At 46.0% G+C, this 16,317-nt stretch overlaps 1 protein-coding gene across 1 annotated transcript; it reads left to right on the top strand.

Moving 5' to 3' along the window:
* The first annotated feature begins 456 nt into the window (after positions 1 to 456).
* On the top strand, positions 457 to 10,293 carry ATP6V1G1 (ATPase H+ transporting V1 subunit G1). Its single transcript, XM_028715102.2, has 3 exons — positions 457 to 790; positions 7,456 to 7,556; positions 9,546 to 10,293. Exons 1-3 carry the CDS (start codon positions 709 to 711, stop codon positions 9,717 to 9,719), a joined length of 357 nt encoding a protein of 118 aa, XP_028570935.1. The 5' UTR covers positions 457 to 708; the 3' UTR covers positions 9,720 to 10,293.
* The last annotated feature ends 6,024 nt before the right edge of the window (positions 10,294 to 16,317 follow it).

The following is a 16,317-nucleotide window of genomic DNA, read 5'->3' as shown; positions in this document are numbered from 1 at the left end:
AGAAGGAGGAGCAACTTCAGTAAGCGCCGCCCACAAGCGATAGGCAAAGCCGGCGGCAAGGGAACGGCACGTCGGCGCGCGCAACACCGGGAGGCGGAGTTTAAAAGACTAAAGCTCGAGCGTGCGCAGTGAGGACTTTCGCGGGTGAGGCGTGAGACGAAGTGACGCACGCCACGTGACAACACGGAGAAGGAAAACCATAGAGTGCAGAGATAATTGAAACCCGGCTTTCTTGCTTGGGCGGCTTCTTCGTCAAAGAAGCTTCTCCTGTTAATTTTAATTCGCAGTTCGAAGGGGCGCGTGAAGAAAAAAAAATGTTGTCGCTTTCAGGCGAAGGTGGCTGGGTGCACTGCTCCCCACGACGTGGCGGCTAGAGCGTCGCAGCGCTTGCCAACTCGCGCCGGAGGTGACGCCAACGCGCGCCGGAAACGAGGATGAACAACACTGGCCAATCCCTCCTTGGTTTTTTCCTTTTTGTTTTTTTGAGGAACTAAATCCTGGCACGGCCTCTTCCGCTGACTTCCCCGTCAGGTGACCCGCGTCGCTGGCTGGTCTCCGTTCCGGTCCTTGCCTGAGGGGAGTTGCAAGAGGGGCGGCAGGGGCCTGGTCGTGAAGAGGGAGAGAGCCGACCTGAGCCAGTAGAGCTGCCGGCAGGAGCTGCCGGAGAGCGCCGCGACCGCCGCTAGCCGAGCCGACCGCCGCACCGCCATGGCCAGCCAGTCGCAGGGCATCCAGCAGCTGCTGCAGGCCGAGAAGAGGGCAGCCGAGAAGGTGGCCGAGGCCCGGAAGAGTGAGTGGGCGGGCCGGGGCTGGAGGAGGAGGAGGCGGGGTGGCTTAGTACTCTGGGTGCAGTTTTATTCATTTTTATTTATTCACTCACTCATTGGCATTTGTTTTTAAATATCTCTTTGCGTTTGTTGTCATTTATTCAATTATTCTTTATTATTTCATATTTCTTCATCCATTCTTAAATGATGTGTTTCTATTTAGGTACTTATTCGTATTTCGTTATTTTTATTTATTAATGTATTCGTATTTATTCTCATTTCGTTATTTTTATTTATTTGCTTTAAATATTTATTTGTGTTTATTCTTATTCATTCTTATTTATTCATGGACAGGAATTCAAAAATGCAGGCTAAGACAACTATTCTAAAGCACTGAACAAATGGCTGGCACTAAATCAAATTGTCGTGGTTATCAATCCAAAGTGCTGGTTTTGACTGTGTGAGCCAAAAAATAATTTTCAGTTGTGGTGTCCTACCTTTGGAACTCTCTGCTCAGCAAAGCTTATCTGGCTGTGCCACCTCCTATATTTCTGGCACAATGCAAATACACTTTTTAGTTCACTCAAACTTTTCAGGAATTCTTGTTTACCTAATTCTCATGTTATGTTGCATAAAAGTTGTTATCCTGACAACAGTTCTGGATGGCAAGGCAAGACTTATTATTCCCCATATTTTGCAGATAAGATCATAAGTTGCTAACCTTCAGTATTTTATTACTAGCCTATTAAGAGAATACCAGCCTATTTCATTGCTAGCCATGGAGGAGGGAAAACCCCATGCTCTGTGGTCAGCATGAAAAGGCAGGCAGGCAGGCAGGCAGGCAGAGGTGTGACGGAGCTGAGGCACAGGCTTCCCTTCTTCCACAGCTAGTACTGTAAGTAAGCAAATTATGGTGACCAGGAAAGTTTTTATAATGTTATTGGTCTAAGTCAGTAATGCCTCACTGACTGCAAGCAGCTCTCCAGAGTTTTTGGCAGAGGATGTGAAATGGCAGGGCTTGAAGCTGGGATCTGCTGTCAGTAAGAACTGTCATCCCTACCTCAGTGGAGGCAAGGCTGAAACTTTACAGTGGTTGTATGGAAAGCCCAGTAGTGAAAATGGCAGAGAAAAGAACTTACTGTTTCAAGTTTGAAAGGGTTAGCAATGAATAGCCTATGTTTAAGGGGTCTAACATTTGTATTTATGCAGCAGTGTGCAAAGATAAAATGACAAGGGGAGGCCCAAAGCATATCTGTGAGGTGGCTTGGGACTTAAAGGAAGGGTGAGGTGAGGCAACTGTTTCTCTGTTGTGCTGAGAGGTAGCTTAGGTTGCTGGGACACATGAGAATAGTGTGGCTTGGAAGGAGATCATAAGATGAAGCTTCCTTATGTATAGTTGGCTCTGGTCATTGTGAGCAACAGAGGTTCTACAAAATACTTTTTCAGATCTCCCAGAATCTGTTTGAAGTCCACATTGTGGTAATGGTTTCATAATAAACATTATGAAACATACATCGCAAATCACAATGTGTACGCGGAGTAATTACAAAATCACAATGTGGGGAAAACTGAAGCTGGTCACCACTTCTCTCATGATTCTTGCCACGCCTGTTGCTCTGCTGCTTCTTCTTTTCCCTGCAGGGGACAGCGGACCACAAGAGCAAGCGCTGAAGAAAGTCCTGGCAACTTTCCTCAGTAATATAGGCACTATTAACTGCTTGTTTTAAGTGCAGGTGCCAGGTTGGTAGGTGGTTGAGGAATACGCTGGTCCAAAGTGGCTCCAGGCTTCTTGCTGGGAACCCATTTCCCACTTCCTTTTATTTTGGGCTCTCTGTGCTGGCAGGCCCTGCCTGTAGCAGCCACCAGAGCCCTTCTGGAGCACTTGCAAGAGCAGGAAGCCCCTTCCACCTTGCCTCCCCCATGTTGCCCAGCCCTCCCTTTTGAAGGGTTGCTGCCCTCAAATGGGCTCACTTGGAAGGTGTTGCTGGTAGCATCGAAAAATAAATGGCTGTAAATTACTTCTGAGTTTTAAAAACAAAAATAAACCTTGCCCTCTTGTTTAAGCCTCTTTCCTCGCTTCTTCCCTTCTGTATCCCTTTGGTATTTCTGCTACTTATTCCTACAGCATTTGAGAAAATGTGCTAAATGTACTATAAAATAACAGTTGCAACAATATATTAAAGGTAATTTTTTTTTGGTAAGTTTTGGACCTCTAAGTAGTAGCAGTTGCCAGGACATTACCCTGTTTGCCTCTTCAGACAGTCCTCTTTTTGTGCAGGGGTTACATTCTGGACCCCCATGCGTTAGTGGACCCCCTGTAAAGTGTCCCCATTTAACGACTTTTTGGATCACTTCCAGATTTCACAACATGCGTGATCACGTATCAACCAGAAACATGTGCATTGGTCATTGCTTGTACATAGTTCCATCCTTATTTCAGATATTATGATATATCAGTATATCATGATGTTTAGTTGGTGACATATCATGATGTTGAAAACCAGGCATCGCCCAACCCTAGTTGCAGCCCTTTTCATTTTTAAACTATGTTTATGTAGTATACTCATAAGCTGGAAGCCTAGTTAGTGCTTGCCTAGTTTGGGGAGGAGTGACCCTGCCAGAGCCCTGGAGCCTTCTTCCTAGAGCCAGACACCTTGTCAAGCTGATTAAAAGTGATGGCCGTTCTGGGGATGCTGCGAGAGCCCTCCGGCTGACCTCCCAAAGCCAGATAAAATGGACAGACTTCGAAATCTTCCACAAAATATTTAGCACTCTCAATTTTGCACCACAGAAGGTGGTGCCATGGCTCTAGCAGCATCCCAGAACCCTCACACCACCCTCCCAAAGCTGGAAGCCTAATTAGTGCTTGCCTAGTTTGGGAAGAAATGAAGGGCTCTAGGACCCTGCCAGAGCCCTGGAGCTTTCTTCCCAGAGCAGTCCCGGCAGTTCTTCTGCAGAGGGCAGAGGTGGTACAAAATTAATAAGATCCATAATTGAGAAGATCCATGTCGGGGCGCCAGATAATGACCTCACACAGGCGCCATTTTATGAAAGATTACAAAGTCCGTCCATTTTGTCTGACTGGTAGGGATGTGGGATGCTGCCAGAGCTCAGGCACCAGAAGCCTATTAATTTCCCAGCTTTCAGAAGGAGGGAAGGGCTCTAGGACCCTGCCAGAACCCTGAATTTTCCTTCCCAGAGCGCTACTAGCAGTTTCTCTGCACCGGCGCTGAGCTGAGTTGGCGCACAATTGAGAAAATCCACTTGGGGCGTCGACCTCGCAAAGGCACCATTTTATGAAAGATTACTGGTTCGTCCATTTTGTCTGACTTTTGGAGGGCGGTGCAAGGGCTCTGGGATGCTGCCAGAACTGTGGCACCGCCTTTTCAAAGCCAGGTAAACCTTATGCGAGATCACAGCTTAGTATGTGTAGACTAGTGTTATTTACTTGGGAGTTAAAAAGAAATAAAACTTTCCTTCTCCCCTTCTCTGTGTCCATGTTTCTGTGGCTCTCTCATGTCTGTGTTTCCCCTGCCTCATTATGTCCCCCATTTCCTCCTTACCCACGAAGTCTCCCCAATGCTTCCGTCGCCCCTTTGCTTTCTTACACATTTGGCCCCTCCAGCCCTATGCTTCCTTATGTGCCTTTTTCCTCTTCACTTTTCTTCTATCCCACTCACCCCTACCAGTGAAAATAGGGGGGAAGTGTTTTTGTTTTCTGGTTTTGTTGGTTCCCCCTAAATAGTTTCCTTCCATGTTAAAAAGGAAGGGATTTTTTTTAAGGGTTATCTCTTTGCTACATAATTTCATCCTTATTTAGACATCTGTGTTTGAAAAAAGAGCTGATGTGTTAGGTAGGTTGTGGTGGGTCCTGTGGGGAAGGAAAAGGATGGATTGGGGTTAATGAAGAGTGTGTGTTTATAAGAGAGAAAATGGGCTACAAGTACAACATTTAAAAAGGTCTTCAGTAGAAGAGGTGTGGTGGTGTGCATTTTGGAGATGCCTGGCTGTGGTCTCTTACATAGGATTGCCATATTTCAAACAGTGAAAATCCATTCAGTTGTTTGGGCAAATGAGGAGGAGGCCACCTTGAGCTCTCTGGACAAAAGGTGGGTTAGAGGTACAATAAGTAAATAGTAATAGCCCTTGACATCTTTAATAGGTGGTTGCGCCCCCTACTAAAATATGAAAATAGCCCCAAAAGGTTGACATCAGATGCCATATGTCTGAATTTTCCTGGACATTTTTAGCAATTTCTGCCTGGACACTGCTTCTGGCTGCATTGTTTTGGATATGTTCATGAAATTCTGGATGTATGGCAACCCTATTTTACAGCAAAGTCCAGGAGGGCAGAGTTGAGGACCTGTTTACTGAAGGAGCCCAAACACTGCAGGTAGAACTGGTGTGCTACAGGGGGACTTGTATGCTTTTTTAGGGTCCCTGCAGAACATTTGGCTAATCTTAGTAGAATAGTAGCACAGGAGTGAAGCAACAATACAGTCAGGAAGAAAAGACTATCAAGTTTGGGCTGGGGCTTGCTCTTGGCTCCAAACACAGCTTCCACTTTTGGATGCATTGGGCAATCTTTTGCATAAGCTAGCTTACTCAGTGCAAACAAATTTTAGCCTGCAGATAGCCAGTTGTTTGTGGTGGGCAGATGGTCTGCAAAGTCATGTGCTGTGTAATCCTGCAATGATTGAACAAAAGCTTGGCATGCACTTAGGGACTTGGACTAGAAACGTAATACGCTGTAGTGTCTTGTCTATTGGGGATCGGGAGCCTTCTGCTCAACTAAAATTACTTTATTTGAATTAATCCACTTTTTTATATATTATTTTTGTGTGTGTAAATATCTGGAATCTTTCCCAACATGACTGCTTGGAGGAAGGAACTTGCTGGCTCGTCAGACCAGCGGAAGCATGTCATGTGCCTGAAAGACAGTGTAACAAGCAAGTGTCTGGTTAATCTGTATGTTGGAAACTGTGACAAATCCCAAGCCTTGATTAAAGATGTCGCTTCCAGTCAGCCCCAAATGTTCAAAAACTTAGTTGGGTTCACACATCATGGGGCTGGCCCACAAGTGTCATGTTCCAAGTTTCTTGACATGTATTGCAAGTTCAGCTATATATTTTGTGTATCTGTATCGTGCCCTTCTAGGAGGGGACAAAATATTCAATGCAGCAAACCAAGTGTACAAAAGTGTGAGGAAATGTTACACAGCTAAACAGTTCTGCTAGCACAAGCACCTTTGGCTGTGCATTGGAAATTCCCCTCCCTGCATGCCCCCTAAATATGTTCTAGGGCTTATGAGGGAGGAGAAATTAACAACTGTACAAGACAACTTCACGGTGGATCTTTCTAGACCCAGGGTGTGTGAAGTGCAGATCTCCCCTTCTGCCACCCTCCCCAAAAAACACACACACTGGTGTCTGGGGCTGGTTACATCCAGAGTGGGGGAACCCAGCAGTCAACCCTGGCTGCCCCAAAGCTGCAGAGGTAGAGGGGGGCTGAGGTGTGAAGCCCAAGACCTTTCCTTAGGAAACTCACATCCAGCACCCTACTTGTTTGGCAGTCTGCATAGAATTCCCTTTCCTCCTCCTTTTGTGCATTTCAGGGGGTTGGACTAGATGTCCCTTGGGGTCCCTTCCAACTCTACAATTCTGTGAGTCTGTAACACAGTTTAATGCTTTTTGGTAAACTAAGCTTTGTGAAAAGCTTGAATGAATTGAAAAAAAGTCTTTGCATGGTGCCCAAAATACAAGAGATGGGACTGCCAAACAAGCTTTCCTAGGCAGAGAGCTCCAGAGGTGGGACACCACTACTGAAAATTATTTTCTGGATCACACAAGCTCAAAACCAGCACTTTGGATTGATTGAATATGGAAACAAAAATGGTAACCTGTGTAGATGGTATATCAGTGTTGTGTGTTCCAAGGTACCATCTCTCGTTAACATCCTAGCAGCTGCATTCTTGACCAGTTGCAGTTTCCAAACTGTCTTCAAAGGTAATCCTATGTAGACCATACTGAAGTTATCTTCCTGGTTTGTACACAGTGAATATCATCACTGCCCTGTAATTTGACTGCCCTATATTCTTTACCCATGAATGCATGCTTTAGGTTATCAAGGCTACCTGTGGCATTCTAAAGATTGCACACACAGTGTACATAACTGTAGCAAGAGACATACACACATGTTATGTTAGGGTGAATCGACCTTTTGGGGCTATAAATGTGTCTGTGAATTGACGTCACAGCTCAACAGCATTCAAATAAGTATTTTGCTCTTGCCTGTAACTACGTCATGGCTGAGAACTAGTATGGTGTGGTGATTAGAGTGTGCTGGATCTGGGGGACCAGAGTTCAAACCCCAATCACCCACTGGACAGACTTGTCACAGGCCTGTCATTGCCTCCCAGCCTAACCCACCTTGCAGGGTGGTTGCAAGCATAAAATGAGGAGGAGGACAACCATGCAGGCCACCTTGAGCTTTCTGGAGGAAAGGTGGGTTAGAGGTGCAATAAGTAAATAATAAATAGCCCTTGACTTCTTTAATAGGTGGTTGCACCCCCTGCTAAAATCTGAAAACAGTAGAGCAACTTAGCTGAATCAGTTTACAGTTCTTAACTGCTCTGATATCTGAGCACTCCTGCCTCTCTTTTTTTCTCCCCCTTCCCCCCCATAAAAAGGAAAGAACCGGAGGTTGAAACAAGCGAAAGAAGAAGCTCAAGCTGAAATTGAGCAATATCGCCTGCAGAGGGAGAAGGATTTCAAAGCCAAGGAAGCAGCGGTTGGTTATATTTCCATGCTAGCTAAGATTTTCTTTTCACTCCTCTCTTTTCTTCTCTGCCCAGATTTGCTACCTGCCCCTGTGGTGATTCTTGGAAGTCTGGGATATAACTGACTTAACAGCAGTTATTGGTGCAGAGATTAAGACCCTGTGGCCCTGCAGATGTTGTTAGGACTTCACTCTGTAGCTGATGATGAGTTGTAATCCAGCAACATCTGAAGGGCACAGGGTCATCATCCCTACAATATAGACCGCTCTTCACTCGGTGGATATGTCGTAACTTCTTTCTAAAGACAATGGCCATTGTTATATCTTAAAGCAGTGGAATTTGAATCTCTTCTCCATCCTGCCCAATTTTCTGCCCATAATGTTTTTGGGGGTGAATGGAATTTTGCAGGGAAGCCACTTTCCTTCACACCATGTGTTATTCAACTTACATTTTCTGCCTCTTCCCCCTGTCAATTCATCCCCTAAGTGTAAAAAGTTATTCTAACCCTCTGATCTTTCTGGCTGCCTTTCCTCCCAGTTCTATGATACACTCTTCTTCAGACCCCCATTCAACTCCAGCCTAAAAAGCTAAACTGGCATGCACTCACACGCATATACAGTGGTGCCCCGCAAGACGAATGCCTCGCAAGACGGAAAACCCGCTAGACGAAAGGGTTTTCCGTTTTGGAGGTGCTTCGCAAAACGAATTTCCTATGGGCTTGCTTCGCAAGACGAAAATGTCTTGCGAGTTCCTGCAGGGTTTTTTTCCTCCCCCCCCCCCTTTCCCAAGCCGCTAAGCCGCTTAACAGCTGATCCGCTAAGCCCGCTAAGCCGCTAATAGCGCTAAGCCGCTAATGGGCTTGCTTCGCAAGACGAAAAAACCGCAAGACGAAGAGACTCGCGGAACGGATTCTTTTCTTCTTGCGAGGCACCACTGTACATCAAGTATTTATCCACCTTTTTCATTTTTCATTTTTTTTAAAGTTAGGGCTTCTAGATGTAAATGAGGGCATGTTCCTTGTAACTTAATAGTTTCACAGAAAAGGAGAATTGTGTTTGCTGCAAGGTTGAGAATGTGTACTAGTCGGGAGCCCCTCTTTGCAACTGATTAATAGTAAAAAGGACCTGTGCTTGGTCACTTTCTCTCACCATCCTTTTGCAACATTATTTTTTAAATGCTGTCAATAGCAGTTGAAGTTCAGTACAGTACTTGCTAAGAATGTGGATTTTCCAGTCATTTGTACCAACATGTTTAAAATTATAACTTATGTTTTTGTTTTTGTTTTGGTTTTTTTGTTGGTTTTTTTGGATTTTGGGTAGCACCTCTCCTTTCATTATACAGTTGTACATCCACTTACGTATCCCTCTGGTTACGTAAACTTCGGGAAACTTTGTAAGTCACCTAAGCAGCAAACCCAGAAGTATATTTCGGGGGTTTTGCCACGCACACACGCATAGAAGTGCTCTGCTGCCGTGCATGCATGCACAGAAGCGGTCTCTCCTGTTGCGAAAACCTCGGGATCCGGCCGGACCTCTGGAACAGATCCTGTCTGCAACCGGAGGTACCACGGTATTACAGGAAGGGCATGTTTCAGGTGGCCTTTGAAACCTGACCACTAGTCCCTCTAGCCCAGACTTGTCTATACTGACTGGCATTGCCTCCTTAGGGTTTCAGACAGGGAGTCTTTGCCATACCTAACTTGGGAATTCAGGGACTGAACCTGGGATTTTCTGAACTTTGGCCCCCTAGCCATGCTTGCTGTGGTTGAAAGGAGTTGCAATTCAGCAGCATCTGGAGGACTGAAAGCCCCCACCCTTGCCTGGAGGGCCACATACGCAAAGCTACTGAGATCAGTGGGGCTTAAGTAGATATGCATAGAATTGTTCTGGATTGAGGCACTGAAGAATCCTAGAAAAGACATGAAATTCCTTCTGGTATGAAATGTACTTTTCAGCATTACTGCTTGTTGAATAAACTTTCCTCCCCCCTTGTTGCCTCAGGCTCTTGGTTCCCATGGCAGTTCCACCACTGAGGTGGAAAAGGAGACTCAGGAGAAGATGACCATTCTCCAGAACAACTTCCAGAAGAACAGGGAGGAGGTGCTGACTAGCCTGCTCAACTTAGTTTGTGACATCAAGCCAGAAATCCACTTGAACTATCGCATCAATGGATAGGGGGGAGGGGAGTGTTTTGGCATTCAGGAAGTATTAAGCAATACCGACTCTAGCTGTGCCCCTCCTTTTGTAACAGATCTTAACTTATTTCAGAGAGTTGTAGATAATCTTTTTGCCTCTTCTTTCTAAAACTCCTGAGAACCTTTTGTAGCATTTTTGGAGCTCATCCAAAGATACATATATACTAGTTACATGTCTCAAAAGTGCATTATGATGGAAGGGTAATATTGTAAGACTTGTGATAAGTATTGTGCATTCTGTCCCCATGAAGTATTTTAAAGTTAGGAAGGATGAGATCTCCTATGCTATCTTCTGTATACCTCTTAAAACTGGAAATGTGTGAGCCTGGTGCTATGGCCAATGACAAGCTCACACCAGCAGAGGGAGGAAGTTTTGTTCATAAAGAGTTGTGAGTCTTACCGTACAGGCTAGTCCAATGACTTGTGATGGTGTGTTTTCTTGAAGTAGATTCTGTTTGAACAGCTATACTCTGTATATCTTCCTGTTTAACTTGAACTAGAATCCTGCCCTTACAAATGTTTGAAGAAAAGTAAAAGTCTTACTTAATCTGTGATTGGATTAAAATGTGTTCATTTCATTCAATTTATGAATTGCTTCCCATAAAATGTTTTAAAGCAATGCCACAGTAAAAAACCAATTCTGTATACACTAACGAGCAATTCCATATGTAGAAGCATTTTCAGTTTCCATGGAGATACATACTGGGATAAAGAGCTTTGTGCAAAAGTCTTGTTGGACAAGAAACACATAGGTGCCAATAAGAATAAAGGTGATGGATCTCTGATTTGCAATGGGAAGGAATTCCAAAGGATAGGTGCCTTTACACTAAAATGATTACTCCTCTCTCATCTTCTCCCCGCCCCTCACACATCTGGCATAGGATCATGGTTAACTGAATGAGTGGGTGGGTGCTTTTGTCATTCCAGTGGTGGTATTCTCTTGTAAGTCACCTTCCCAGGTCTGCAGGCTGGCGCAAGAACCAGATGTGAGTAAGGTGGGTGATGTGACTCTTGTCTTACGTATCTGCTAAGCCACATCAATTGCTCTACTCGTATCTGGTCCATGCACAATCCAAGGTGTGCAAAATATCCATAATTCATCTGGCAAGCAGGAGGCATCGTCACAGTTCAGGGACACATTCCTGCGCAGCAAAAGCAGTCAAGGAGGTTGCACATTGAGGCCAGTGAGGTGGGGTAGCTTAAGAAGGAGCTCATCCTCAGGTGATTTCCATGGGGTGCATAGAAGAGCTGATTTTATCTCATGGATGAAAACTTAATTATCATATTAAAACGTGGCTTAGCCACATTTGAGTAAAACAATTAGACTTTCAGACCCTTTGTGAGTTGGGGAAGGAGAACTGTGACATCTCAAACATAATTTAAAGAATGCCTTTAAACTTAGAGCTCTCGTGCTGGCAGTGGTGGAACCTGCAGTTCTCATCCTTGATCAATGGCTGTGCTGACTGACATATTCAGATTGAAGTCTCACAATATTTGAAGAGCCACAGGTTCCCTATGGCAACTGCTGCACCTCACCTGAGCTCTCTGAATTGTAGGGGAAGGGAAACCTGCAGCCAAAGGGTCATAATTCATTGACAGAAGGTCTGGACGATATATCAATATATTGCCCAGGACCAGCATCAGGAGTAGACCGTGATGTCAGTGGTTTCACTCAGTGGTTTATCGCTGGTGAAACCACTGCCCAGCCCTAATTGACAATGCATCTGCTTTGCATGCAAGAAGTCTCCTGTTCAATCCCTGGCATTTACAGGTAGGTCTGGGAAGCTGTCCCTGTCTTAGACCCTGGAGAGCTGCTGCCAGTCATCTAGCTACTAAGCTAGATGCAGCAATGATCAGAGTTGGTGTAAGGAAGCTTCCTGTGTTGCTAAAGTGCTGCTTTTGCCTGTTGCAAAAAGAAACAAAAAGATGAACCAAATAAGGCCTACTCTCTATCCTAGCACCAAGCAGATGACTGCATATGAGTATAGACTTAGTATTTGGTCTTGAGTCATTTCATCGTGCCAGAAGTCTTCTTGGGTGGGGTGGGAGGAGAAGCTCTGCAGAGGTTTTGCAGAAGCAACCGAGAGTTATCACTACTGCCTTCACCCAAGTCAGTGTGCGGTGAAACAGTTTCTGTTTTGCTGAGCCATCTGGTGTCAGCTGAAGAGTCAGACAGGAGTTGCATAAATAACATCGTAGGCTCTTATATCTTTATATTTTGCATTTGGGCAGATGCCAGTGCACAAAATGTTCTGTGTCATTGTAACATCCCATGCATGTTAGAACACAGGAGAGCCTTGCATCAGACTGAAGGTGTGTCTAACATCTTGTTCTGTCCGTCACCAGCTCCCACCAGCAAACAAGCTTCCTGGAGGGGGCTGTCACTGTTGTTACCTAGTGACTAATATTCAGAAGCATTCTGCCTCATCCTCATTGAGTTGCTGCTGAACTACAACCAGCATCCTTGGCTCTGCTGGCTAGGCCTGATGTGTGTTCCGAGCACTTGGTATACAGCCATCACCAGTAGCCATTATTTTCCAGAAAATTGTCTAATCCCCTTTTAATGGCATCTAAAAGGCTGACCTTTGCCCCATCTGTGGATTGTGTAAGCAAAATACATAGTAGGAGTGGCAGCTGCGGAAAAAGGGCTTCTGCTGCTGCTGCTGTGAAGTTTGACAAAGCAGTTGACCAGAACTGTGCATGGAATGTCCCTGTCAGAGGCTGCCCTAGGTCCCAGCTCACAAAGGACCAACGCCAGGTCGTTGTTCTATGAAATAGTCTTTATTTAAGTTCTGTTTCATTCTTACATTCCCAGCGTGCAGCTCTACGTCTCGAACCCTAGACCGCCGAAGCTCCGTCTGAGTCTCCTCCCCCCAGGCACCAGTTTAAGACCCTAGCCTTGCTCCACCTCTTCCTTTGTTCTTTCCTCCACTGGGTCCTCTTGCCCGTCGAGGACTCGCCTTTCCTAGACTCTTCAGAAGCTGAGTCTCCCGAGTCCTCCCCCAGCCTCCGACGGGCTTTAGGACCTGGTTCCCACTCCGGGCTGTCAGCAGTCCCGCGCGCCTGTACATTTGAACTTGGTGCGCGCGCGCAGCCCGACACCTTCCTCCTCACTGCTACACAGCTTCTGTCGCTACTCTCCTCCCCAGGGGTGCTGCCTGGCTCTGACTTCCCCTCCATTCCCTCACTCTCCGACGGGGGCGTGGCCAGACCTGACTCCTCTTCCCCCCCACTACGCTCCGGTGGGGAAACTGGTCCTGATCTCCAGCTACTACTTTGGGAGTCTCCGCTGGCCCCTTGCTTCTGGTGTGTCCCCTCTGGGACCCCCTTCTCCCTGGCCGTCGGCGCCCCCTTCTGGGAGTCTTCTGATTCACTGGAGAGGCTTATGGAATCTCTCGATTCACTGTCATTCTGTTCTCCGCTACCTTCAGATTCCTCCCCCTCGCTCTCCATTTCCTCTCTCCCCTGTGGCTCAGCCCCTGAGCCCCTGACAGTCCCATTCATATCTCTCTCTCTCTCTCTTTCTGTGTTTGTATGAGACAGAAAGAGATCTCATGGTGCCACACGAGATTTTATGAATGGCATTTAATGGTTTGTCCTGTTCCTTAGTGACTTCCCTATTCCGTTGCCAGAGTCAACTTTCTATTATGGCTCCAAATCTTTCATGGGCCTATATTTGTTCATCTATATATGGAGTTGAGATTGCTAATTGGACGGTGTGTTCAAAGCCATTGATGGGAGTATGGAGTCATTAGCTGGTAATAAAAGCATGTCCCAGTTTGACCTTACACTGTAAAAAATAATGCAACACCACCTGCTGTCTTTTGTGGGTGGTGGCTCAAAGTAATTTCTTAATAATCACTTTGGATTTTTTAAATACTTACAACCTTGATCACTGATTCATTTTAATAACTTCTGTACTGCTTATTGTAATATAATCTCTTAAGTGGTTCACACAAGTTACAAGCAAAAAATCTCAAGCAAAAAATCAGTATATCGCACCAAAATACAATAAGAATCTAGTAAAACATTAAAGCAGAAATACTGAAATGCTTGTGGCCTGTTCCAGTAGCTTGATGAAAAGACATAGTGACCCATGAGCCATGTTCAAACAAATGTTGGCATCTGTCTGTCTCAAGTGTGCCTCGGGGTGAAGTCAAACCACTGGGGAATTGCAGCGCCTGCTGTGGCTACAGAGACTAGTAACTTATAACTGTTGCCTCTTGTGTTGTTTTTGCTGCATTGGCAGCGCCAAAGTGAACCTTCTGAAGCCCAAGCCTGGGCAGTGAGTTTGGAGGGCTTGGGCTGCCCAGACGACAAGACCCCCCACTTGGTGTCGCTGATGTGGTCCAGAGGAAAGCAGAGCAATACGTTTGGAACCAGCTTGGCTTCAGGAGTTGCCGGAAGGAGGCCTACAAGGCACCACCCAACTGTCTTAGGGTCTCCACTCTGGATTTGTGTAGGATTTATTCCTTAGTCTTTTCTTCTCCTAAATATGCCCCACAAGGCAATGGGTATATATTTTTCTCACAGTTTACTCCCATAAGTTTTCTCCTGCAAGGCATTGGAGGTTTAGGATCAGAGTTTTATTTCTATACAGTGGTAACTCGGGTTACAGACGCTTCAGGTTCCAGACTCCGCTAACCCAGAAATAGTAGCTCGGGTTAAGAACTTTTGCTTCAGGATGAGAACAGAAACTGCATGATAACGGCGCAGCAGCAGTGGGAGGCCCCATTAGCTAAAGAGGTACCTCAGGTTAAGAATAGTTTCAGGTTAAGAACAGACCTCCAGAACGAATTAAATCCTTAAACCAAGGTACCACTGTACGGGCTACCTTCCCAGGTTGATAAGTCCCATCTGCCGCTCACTTCCCTCTACAGCATATGCAGAAACTACCACCTAGACCATGGGTAGGCAAACTAAGGCCCGGGGGCCAGATCCGGTCCTATCACCTCAGTCCGGCCTGCGGGCGGTCCAGGAATCAGCATGTTTTTACATTAATAGAATGTGTCCTTTTATTTAAAATGCATCTCTGGGTTATTTGTGGGGAATAGGAATTTTTTCATTTATTTTTCCAAAATATAGTCCAGCCCCCCACAAGGTCTGAGGGACAGTGGACCAGCCCCCTGCTGAAAAAGTTTGCTGACCCCTGTAGACCCATTATTTGTCTCATCCACTAAGTCCACCAGAGCTTGTCTTTGCATGCAGGGGAAGTCCCTAACTCACCAAGGGTTTGAGAACCATAGGCTACCCTCACCTGTTTTAGCTGCTCAGTCAAAGCCGTTTCCTGAGGTGTGGCCACCATAGGTGAGAGATGAGTGCAGGGTTGGGGACAAAAGGTGAGCAAACAACCCCAGAAGGAGCATGATGGCCTTCACCAGAGGTACTACACCTCTCCTAACCCCAAACACTGCATTCAAGCAATAAACTCTGGTTAATCTTAACTATTGCCTGTTGAAACAAGCCAGCTTCACAATCCATGGTTTGAATATGGTTACTTTCAAACTGGTCATGGTGAAGACCAACCATACACTCCAACTTATGAAGCAGATTGGGGCAGCTGGTGTTGCGTGTGCGACACATGGCACTTGTGTTGCTTGTGTGTGCGAAGTCACTCGCATGCACCCTCAGCGGTGCATGTTGAGCATCCCAAGTGATGAGCGCTGAGCAGCCCGAGCACTGGCTTTTCCTGCTGCTGAAAGAGGCCCTGGCTCCTTCTGGCGTCGTGCAGAACATAGTGTGTGTGATGTCCTATGTGCTGAGTGTCCCGAGCATTACATGTGCCGTGCGCAATGTCATGTGCACAATGCTCAGTGTGACATTGGGAAGAGCCAGGGCCTCTTTCCGCTGCAGCAGGAGGAGAAGAAGCTGGCCATGGAAGCCACATCTCAACGCTCAGCCTCCCCTCCCTGAAATATTATTCAGGGGCCCAAAGATCTCAGCACCCACCCCCAAGGTGGCACCCCTAAGACCAACCAGAGTGTGTTGGGGCCAAGCTGTGATTAATGAAAAACAAGCCAAATGAGGCTTTCAAAGGCATGGAGAGACATTGCAAAGCTGGCTGGAGCTGTATGAGATTTCACTTAGCTGCCATATAGCAAGTCAGACAATTGGTCCATCTGACTCAGTATTGCCTCTTGCTTATCTGGAGGGAGGATATAAAGTTCTGTGTGAATGTGTGTATAAACTACAGTAAGGCACAAAGATAAAATTTACATTCATTGTTCCATCCATTTTTCCCTCTGGCCCTATCCACCACTGACATGTGGACCCCAGTTGGTTTGCCCAGAAGGGAATGTGGCTCTCAGGCTGAAAAGGGCCTCCCACTCTGATTTGTGTGCTGTTAAAGCACTGGGAGCCAGAGGAGAGGGAGCTAAAAATAACACTACTGATTTCATATGCAGCCGTTCACAGAGGATTTAAGAGTGCCCAGAAAGAGGCGACAGGAGGCCCTGAAAAAGATCCAGTAGAAAAGAAGGTGAGGATTTGCAGGCCAAGTCTCTTGAAGCTGAGATGTCTCTCCTGTTAAGGAAGCCATGGATTTTAATTCTATGTTCAGCCTTCAGACAATAATAAGA

Source organism: Podarcis muralis, chromosome Z, assembly GCF_964188315.1.
Source record: "Podarcis muralis chromosome Z, rPodMur119.hap1.1, whole genome shotgun sequence".
Lineage (NCBI taxonomy): Eukaryota > Metazoa > Chordata > Lepidosauria > Squamata > Lacertidae > Podarcis > Podarcis muralis.
Note: the sequence above shows the minus strand (reverse complement) of the source record. Positions and strands in the feature narration are given on the sequence as shown.